The sequence below is a fragment of the Amblyomma americanum genome, chromosome 8 (assembly GCF_052857255.1).
Source record: "Amblyomma americanum isolate KBUSLIRL-KWMA chromosome 8, ASM5285725v1, whole genome shotgun sequence".
Classification (NCBI taxonomy): Eukaryota; Metazoa; Arthropoda; class Arachnida; order Ixodida; family Ixodidae; genus Amblyomma; species Amblyomma americanum.
The window spans coordinates 64,136,136-64,145,885 of NC_135504.1; the positions used below are offsets into that span (position 1 = coordinate 64,136,136).

Here is a 9,750-nt window from a genome sequence, read left to right on the forward strand (position 1 = left end):
TATAAAGGCATCAACTGCATCTTGAAACAATAAAAGCTTGAAACTCGTTCGAGGCAAATAATTACTCTACATATAAAATTGCCCAGGCGTTGGGCGCCTAAACATAAAACAAGCGTCAGGATATTTCAAAACTTGTTCCTTCCAAAGCACAGGGAATACTCGGAATACAATGTTTTCTTTGCAATACGTCGTAACGACGCTGCGAAGCTTTGTTCTCTACTTTGTTACTCTACTTTGCTTTCATGTAATACATGACGGCACTGCTTTGCAAAACTTATTTTAGTCGGTTCAAGCTGTCATCCACATATTTTTGCCCATAAGCCCTCCTAGGCTAAACAAGAGAATTACATATCAAGCCGGCCTATCATTTCAACCCAATAGGTGCAGCTTTTATAGCAATGCTTCTTGAGGAAGAGATCCAAACTTCGTGCAAGTTTAAAGCCGAACGCTGAAATAGCACATCGTTTTCAGACTCGCTAAAGCAAGGAAAGAAAGCAACCGCTTTCTTTTGTAGTCAAGACTCCGGTGCACATTGGCCTGTGCGGCCTGTCTATTCAGAACTTCATAGTCGGCCTTCCCGCAGATTCGCATCTAATGGAAACAATCGACAGCAGTATTAGACTCGTGCACAAAGTTTTTTGGAGTCCAGATGCCTTCGTCATGAAGGGCATCCTCTGTTCTCTTTCACTGCCTCTTGCCATGGTCCTGGCGACGAACCTTCCTCCCAGTAAGTTCTTTCACTTTGAATTATGCGTTTCATTTCACTCATCCTCTGTGAACATCTGTCGCCGGAACTTAAAGAGCAAAGCCCGGACTTGTATATCGGGGATCGTTATGGATATCAAGAGCACGGGAACTCGTTGTCGTTCACAGTGCATCCACCTGAGCCTTTGTGGACTCAGTTTTATGCCACCGCAGTAATTTTTCAACAGGCATGCAGCATTTTTGGTATTTTTTAGGGTGAAAGTACGTACTATTCTCCTCATAACCTCGAAAATGCAGGTGTATGTAGAGCCTCTGAAGTTAGTCGCGTGATGCGAAAAATTGAAAGAAATAAACGGGACTTTGAATGAAGATGACCTTTGCCAATCTTGAGAAATAGAACAAATATTGCCGTGACTGGGTTTCGAAGCCGCTGCGGCGCGAACAGATCAGCTTCGCTGGCCACTGCACGAGGGCACTGCCTATCATGCCTCATTGAAATTGCAACACGCTCTCACTCTGCGCATTGTGCATTGCACGTCAGCGTCTTTATGAACTTCCACTTGTGCTTTCGCACGATATTTCGTTGTTAGCAATATTACACTGGCAGCATATATATATATATATATATATATATATATATATATATATATATATATATATATATATATATATATATATATATATATATATATATATATATATATATATATAGACAACAGAACTCAGCTTCCCTGTTAACGCGATAGCGTTAAGGCTCTCGTTGTACAGAAAATCCAGCGTCGGCGTCGTCGTCGAGGTTCTTCTTTAATTATCTAAGTCCCTCCTATGTCCCTTTCTTTACGGCGCGGTTCAGGTGTCCTCCGATACAGTGAGACAGATACTGCGCCATTTCCTTTCCCCCAAAGCCAATTCTCTCTCTCTCTCGTCGTCGGCGGCGTTGTGAGCGAAAAATCCCCGCAGAAGCAACCTAGCTCGGCTACCTAGGCCACGTTACTTTGTGACGTCATCACAATCTGCCAACCAGATTGTGAGCAAACTGTCCACCATAACAGGTGGCTGGTAAACTAAAGATTGGTCTCCTGGATCGTACAAGTCCCACCGAAAGCAGCACCTGTCATCCAAGGGTCATTGCTTAACCGCTGCACCACTGCACCAGGAATTGTATCAGGACTCCCAGAGTTCTATGATCGTGAAGTGGAGGATGACGAACGCACCGTACATGGACTTTAACCCATCAAATCTATCGCGTCACACCCTTAAAGCAGAGCTTAAGTGCCCCCTTTAATTTTTCCCCTCTTTCATCTCCCTTTATCTCCTTACACACATGTGGTGTGGCCAGTCAAAAACTGCCTGATTATGATTACTGGTTTTGCGCGGCTAAGGTGCCACAAGAAGTTAGAAATGTCTGGTATAGTGTCATTTGATTCAGTACGTCATTGATGTTCATTTTCTCGATTATGCAAGCTTTCAACTAAATATTGCTGTTCATGCAGAGCTACTAATTACAGTCGTCGGAATAATAATAATAATAATAATAATTGGTTTTTGGGGAAAGGAAATAGCGCAGTATATGTCTCATATATCGTTGGACACCTGAACCGCGCCGTAAGGGAAGGGATAAAGGAAGTGAAAGAAGAAAGGAAGAAAGAGGTGCCGTAGTGGAGGGCTCCGGAATAATTTCGACAACCCGGGAATCTTTAACCTGCACTGCCATCGCACTGCACACGGGCGCCTTAGCGTTTTGCCGCCATAAAAAACGCAGCCGCCGGAAGAATTCTAGAAAAACGCCAAACATTCTAGGTGCTTGGGAATATTATGTGGGTGCAGCCATATTCTTCCAAAGTCGTCGGAAGGCAGTAAAGAATGTAGGCGCTCTAAAAAATTACTACACTGCCTTATTAAGGCCTGGGCTCCTCGATACCATAGCTGAAGTTCAGATCATCAACAACTGTGCCAAAGTGATGCACAAAGACGCTTTCGTGATGATACAAAGCAGGAATGAAAATGAGCGGACCATGTTGCAGGTCTCTTCTATTAGAAAAAAACTAAATAGCCCTCTCTGTTATTTGTGTCGCGAACATTATGGATATGTGTAATGAAAAGTGACCCAAGTAAATGTTCATAAATCACCCGAACGGGACATCCATCGGATAACGTGTCAGGACATCTAGAACAAGGACTTGCCTCGGACATCCCTCGCAAGTACTCACAAGTGTTCGGATATTTGGCTATGATTCGGATATCCATGAGACCTAGTGTCGTCACTATTGCGGAGTGGCCGCCGCTTCGCTCTACAGAGAGTATTAATTATCGTCTGCTAATTTTATAACCAGCTGATGACATGTTTGAAGCATTTATGAAGAGAAAAACCCTTATATTGTCTATAGACTTTCATAGACTTCTTAAAGGGGCTGTGAAAAGGGGTTCTCAGCAAAGATGCGATGTGCCTAGGGTTATAAAGGATGCCGCTTCACAAATATCCTCCAGCAAAAATTTTTTAGATGCGTTTTGTGGAAGCTGAGTTATCTGCGGTAATAATTTGAATTTGCGCTTCTTCGCGCTTTTCCCTCTCTCGTCCCTTTTTGCACGCTGAAATGTCGGCGCTTCTACGCCGGCCCCTCGCACTCGCACCTACCGCCGGCTGCCGACGGGCGCGAACCAATGCAAGCAGTCCGCTGCTGACGTAACGAGCGCGGATTCTGGCGAAAGCCCAGGCCCGCCGCGGTGGCTCAGTGGTTAGAGCGCTCGGCTACTGATCCGGAGTTCTCGCGTTAGAACCCGACCGCGGCGGCTGCGTTTTTATGGAGGCAAAACGCTAAGGCGCCCGTGTGCTGTGCGATGTCAGTGCACGTTAAAGATCCCCAGGTGGTCGAAATTATTCCGGAGCCCTCCACTACGGCACCTCTTTCTACCTTCCTTCTTTCACTCCCTCCTTAATCCCTTCCCTTACGGCGCGGTTCAGGTGTCCGCCGATACATGAGTTGAGTTGAGTTGAGTGGTTGTAAACTACCGGTGGGATTAGCCTTGCAGTTGCTGCCGGCAATTGCTCCACCGTAGCGACACTTAAATAGAAATCACAGAAACACTGTCCGCAAAAAGCCCAAATAGACACTCCTGAGGTCACCATGTGGAGGCCAAATCCGTGTCCTGCAGTTAAAGTAGAAGAAGGCGAGAAGCATCCCTTCTACTCGACTGGCTCCCGCGCGGGAAAACAATGTCCTGATGAGAACTGTGAGGAACTCCTGCCTTCTTGAGGGATCCGAATTACACAGCCCGTTCTGCGTTGTACAAAGTACAGCACAAGAGGTAATGTTCTATGTCACCACACACACCACACATTGAACACAATGGTGACAACGCTAGGCCAGTCTTATACATCCACGCCGGCGTACGAGCAGAATCCGTGCGAACGCGGTGCAGCAAGGTGGCTTGGAACCTTTTGAGACCCTTGGTCACACATGGCTGATGAGGAGAGCTCCACAAAGAACTGAAGTGGCACAACACCACATCTCTTAACATTTGCTTGACTTCATGAGGGACTCCATGTACTGGAATCCCGGAGAGAGCTGTATGGGCGAGGTTGTCAGCTATCTCGTTGCCTAAGACACCTATGTGCGAGGGCACCCATTGAAAGCGTATAGAGAAGCCTTTGCTATGTAGATTCTGCACCAAACGTAGGGATCTAAGACTCAAGGCATCAGTGGGGAACCCGTACTCTAACCTTTGAAGGGCAGATTTTGAATCCGTAATTATGACAGTAGGTTGAGAAGTACAACACCGTAGCTTCTTTAGAGCTGCCTCAATGGCAACGCTTTCGGCCATTGTGGAGGACACGACTTTAGTAAAACGAACAGACCAATCATACTTCAAAGACGGAATATGAAAAGCAGCTGCACTAGATCCTCTTACCTTGTCCACAGAGCCGTCTGTAAAAATTTGAAGATGACTGGCATATTCGGTCTCAAGAAGTTCCAGTACGAGCGATCGCATTGCCGCTAAAGGAGAATTCCGCTTAGCGCGAACGTGGGGAATTGTCAAGGAACAATCGAGGCTCGGAAAGGACCAAGGTGGCTTCAACGTCTTAGGTCGATCTCGAAGGTCGAGACCCAGAGAACGAAGAGTATTTAAAGCCAAGTACGCCCGGGACTCAGATCTCTTTCGAAGGCGCTGTAGAAGCGCTCTCCCGGCAACAGTCTCTCTGAGGCGGCCAATTTGCAGCAAAAGTCTTTGTGAAGCGGCTAGCCGAAGAGGTTTCGATTGAGACTCATACAGTACTGCATTGTTTGGAGCAGCCTGCGGAACGCCGAGAGCCCTCCTTAATCCCATTCTGTGTAAAACCTCAAGGCGTTCCAGCTGCGATACCGAGGGGGAAATTAAAGGGAGCTGGTACATTATGCGACATGTCACCAGGGCATCGTGAAGCCTGATCATTGAAGCAGGACGGTTTCCCCATTGCTCACTAGCAACTCTACGAAGCACATTGAGACGCGAAGATAGTGAAGCCACAATCGAGTCCACAGCTCGTCGCCACTGTAGACGTGAGTCAATAGTGACGCCCAAAAACGTATGTGGTTAACCTGACGAAGGCAAGACTGATCAAGGTCTATGCTCAGCCGCGCATACCGTCGTCCCCTACCTGGAAACAGGACGAAGCCAGATTTTTCCACCGAGAGAGTCAACCCAACACCTTAAGGTAACTTTTAACTGAAAGCACGGCCTGTCGCGCTAATAGAGCTAAGCGTTTGCGTTGATATCCAGTTAACCAAAGACAAATGTCGTCTGCATTTATCGACATATGGACATGCCTACAATGTTTTTGCACTTTTGCGGGAAGACCAGCCATGACAACATTAAAGAGCGTTGGGGACAGGACACTACCCTGAGGTACCCCTCGCGATACCGCCCTATATGAGACAGATACTGGGCCATTTCCTTTCCCCAAAAACCAATTATTATTATTAAAGCCCAGCACCACAGGTAGCCGGTAGGCGCGGAAGCGGGAGTTTTAAAATTCTATAGCAAATTATCGGCTCGCTTTTCAGGTCTCGTGCGCGGCATGAACGCTCCTTGGCCTGTACTCTACATAATGCGAGCATTTTATAGACAACCTCACACCGTTTTCACGGACCCTTTAGAGGCTCCCTTACCTTTCCATAGATATTTCCGTAAGTCTATTCTGTCTACAGAGAAAAGTACACTAAAAGTGTAATGCCAAATCTGTATGTAGATCGTATATAGGCTGTCTGCAGGATTTGCATTGTTTATAGTTCATCTATAGGATTTGCCTACAGAAAGTCTATAGACTTAGACAAATGTCTATGGACAGTCTATAGACCATCTATAGAAATTTTTGTAAGGGAATGGACATAGGCAATATTGTGCGGATACCCCTGAAAACCAGTGTTAGTGGGTGGCTATAAAATGGTTTCATGAAGTAGGTTACAGGCACCAAGCGTTTATGCCCCGTAGGAGGCCTCAAACGCGAGTTTAAGTTCAAGATAATTTTATTGCCGTCGATGTAGAGGCCCCTCCGCTGCCTCAGTCAGACCTTAGGGGGCCTCTTGCAGATAATTTACAATATATTTTTAAATAATCCCGCTTTCGCAACTCGCAGCGACAGTGGCCTTCGCGCGAAACCTGGCACACGACGTCTTATTATGCAATGACGTCAACAGCCGAGAGTCGGTTCGTCGTTCAGGGCCACTCCGGTGGGTCAGGAAGCTCCGCCCAACGGGGAACTCTCGCGCGCGTCGGCATCGGCAGAGGGGCCGAGTGGGTGGGGCCAGGAGAGGTGCACCGACATTTCAGCGTCAACAAGTAACGAGAGGAGAAGGAAATGCGCGGAGACGCGAAAATTCAAATTTTGACCACAGATAACTCGGCTTACACAAAGCGCATGAAAAAAATTCTTGCTTGAGGATATTTGTGAAGCGGCATCCTTTTAACATGCTAAGCGTAGCGCAACTTTATCAGCAGCCGCTATCACCGGCCCTTTAAGGAAACAGCTTTTATTCACATACAAGAAGACAAAGCTTGCCGGAGACGCCAGAGTAAGGTGGACGGATAAGATTAGGGAGTTTGCGGAGACTGGGCGGCCGAAGCTGGCCCAGCACTTAATTGAAAAACAATGAGTTAGCCTTTGTTTTGCCATGGACGTAGTTAGCCTGATGATTATGGCGGTAACCAGACCCCACGAGCGTCCTTTGCCACGCAGAGGGCGAATACGGAGAGGCGTGCATCCCTTGCTCGTGCCCGCAGCCCGGTGTCGCCATCTGCCGGGTGAACAACGAAACAGGCTGCCAGTGCGTCAACGGCATCTACCGCATGGGCCAGCGAGGGGTGTGTGGCGTGCACGCACTCTGCGAAGTCCACGACGACCTGCACGACTTCATGGCTAGCCGCGTCGCCCGCGGGCCCCGAATCCCCGTTGGCCCGCGGGCGTAGGAGTGGAATCCGGGAAGATAACTTGCCGATTACTTATCGCCTCTCAAAGTGAATTGTTTTGCAGCGCATGCCCCTATCGTCATATGTGCATGGGCAGATGGCCCCGACAGGACAGGAACAGGCCATCTGCGGACATACAGTCTTGGTCAAAAGTCTTAAGGCCTAAGGCTTTTCGCTTCAGCCACATAACAGCCATTACGGCACTATTAAAGACCGAATGAAATTGTAATGCTAGCAGGTTTCTTCTTGCAATAGAAGTATTAGTAGTAGTGGTAAGTGTGTAATGTAAAATAAAAATTAACAAAAGAAGGTAAAAGATTTTAACTCCGGCATATGCCATCACTACGGCGGCACCTGAGCTGGGGCTGCGGAAATAAAGGATAGCAGGCAGTTTAAAGAAGTGAAATGAAAGAGGTGAGGGGACAGTGAGAAAGGATAGAGGGAGAGGTGATAAATACACTATTTACATAACAATACATTTGTTCAAGCGCGTGCAGAGCCAATAAAGAAAAACGCGCACAACCATTTGCACACAACAGCTGGGATGGCGCGCCCAGCTGTTAATCGTCCAAGGTAGGACACGCGGACCGTTCGGTCACTGCGCGACACTACCTGGCACAAAACAGACGGGACGTGAAGCCCGTCTGTTCGAGAAATGCACAGAGGCTCAACAAGGTTTGCTCACGGGTGCGCGCACTGCCCTGCGGCCACAATAGCGTCTTGAGCGAGTCCGGGAGTATGCCCTGCGCCCTATAGGCCGCGAGCACATAGCGACGAGCGTCGGCGAGCACGGCACAGCGAAGGAGCAGGCGCTCCAGTGTCTCCACTGCACCGCATCCATAACACATCACTCGTCGCGATTTCGTGACGGGTAGAAAAGCTTCATGTTTTACTTTTTTGAGTGATCCGCTACACGGAGCATTCTAGGAACATTCGTTTCGCTGCAGCTCAACGCTGTGGCCTTAGGATTTTTGACCAAGACTGTACGTGCCCCTTCGTGATAATCTGCGCATGCGCACTGGCAGTGAAGGTGTACAATGCAGGTATTCCGTAAAGTTAAGCGAAAGCTCTGTAATAACACTATGCAGCGTCGAAAGAAGCCCATTCAGCGGCCAGAGACGAATCGCTTGTCTGTCATAACAGAAGTTTCGGTGCCCTTGTTGAACGAGCCATGTGACTTCTGCAAGAAGGCACGAGACTGATCCTTCCAGTGACCGGAAATAAAATGCAGCGGTTTTCTTTTACCTGTGCACAATATGCTGCGCCTCCTTCTCCCGAGTAGTCACATGCGTTGCAGCTCTTGGCTTGTGCCAACATCAGATAGGTTCCAGTTGTCATCAGTGTTCCTTTATGTACGCCCATATGAATACACCTACATGGAAGTAAGAGAGTAAGCTGTCCTCTAGCACACTCCTTTTTGTAGAGAAAGAGTGCATTACAGGACAGCTCACTCTGTTTTTACTCCTTTCTGTTTAGAGCGTAGAGTAAGCTCTCGAAAAACACCCGGTAATTCAAACGCATAACCATATGCTAAGGTTAATTTGAAACCGTTTGCACCGTTTGCTTCCCCCTTCCGGCCAGGGACGACATCGCAGTGGCTCCTTTTTGTGGCCCAGCCGTGAGCACGGCCGCACATATGCTTTTAATCCTCTGACGGTCGAATTTTACCCTTACAAAATGTGCCCCTCATGTCAATTTCTTTTTTTCATGGGATGCGTACTAAACTGGGTATAATTGAAGAAAATTAGAACAGACAGTATACAGCCCTAACAAGGGTCGTTGCATCTCGCACGCTTTCGCAATGTTGTGGTTGTGTATAGGACTAGCAGTAACTGGTTGAGAGCATATATTTGCTCGTTTGAAGACGATCCTGTCGACTTATTTTTATTCGGTACTTCGTGCACTGCAAGTAGGAATAACCATCACTGTCATAACAAGACTACAACGCACGCACATTGTACACTTCGACGTAAACTGAGTAAACAAATTAAGCGGTGAGGGATAATGCCACGCGAGTGTCGGCTATAAACCAAGCGAATAGTCAATCAGGATAAAAATCAGCTCTTGTGCACCACGAGAAGCGCTGAACAAGGTCAAAATCAGTACTTTTAATGCGACAGCATTACTATCATCCCATTACGAGACAAGCTGGAGATGTGTGTGTGAGTGTGTCTACTCGCAGATGGTACAGAAAAGTCCAGCGATGGCAAGAAAAAGGGCGACGTCATCAAGCGGCCGTATGACGCACACAGCAAGCCGAGCACCACCACTTCAATCATATACATGTCGTTCGTCTATATATACGAGCGGCGCGGTGAAAACGGTTGCGCACGCCATATAACGCTATTTTTTATCTCCCTACCACCCCTTTAATGACCTGAAACATGCAATTCTTTTGCAAATGCTAAGTACAGGCCTCCACGCTGCGCAAGCGCAGGAAGTCAAGAACAGTGGCACACTTCACATGAGCCACGCGCAGGCCCAAATATCTCAGTCTCAATCTATTGTAATGTGTAGGTATTGGGCAGCAAATGCAGAATGGAGCATTAACGTGATAGTCGTGAAGCCCAGTAATAGAAAACAAAAGGGAAGAAGTCGGTC

At 47.5% G+C, this 9,750-nt stretch overlaps 1 protein-coding gene across 1 annotated transcript; it reads left to right on the plus strand.

The window, feature by feature from the left end:
- The first annotated feature begins 577 nt into the window (after positions 1-577).
- LOC144100385 (uncharacterized) lies at positions 578-8,343 on the plus strand. The gene is made up of 2 exons (XM_077633351.1): positions 578-727; positions 6,920-8,343. The coding sequence occupies exons 1-2, from the start codon at positions 595-597 to the stop codon at positions 7,147-7,149; spliced, it is 363 nt and encodes a 120-aa protein (XP_077489477.1). The 5' UTR covers positions 578-594; the 3' UTR covers positions 7,150-8,343.
- Positions 8,344-9,750: the final 1,407 nt, after the last annotated feature.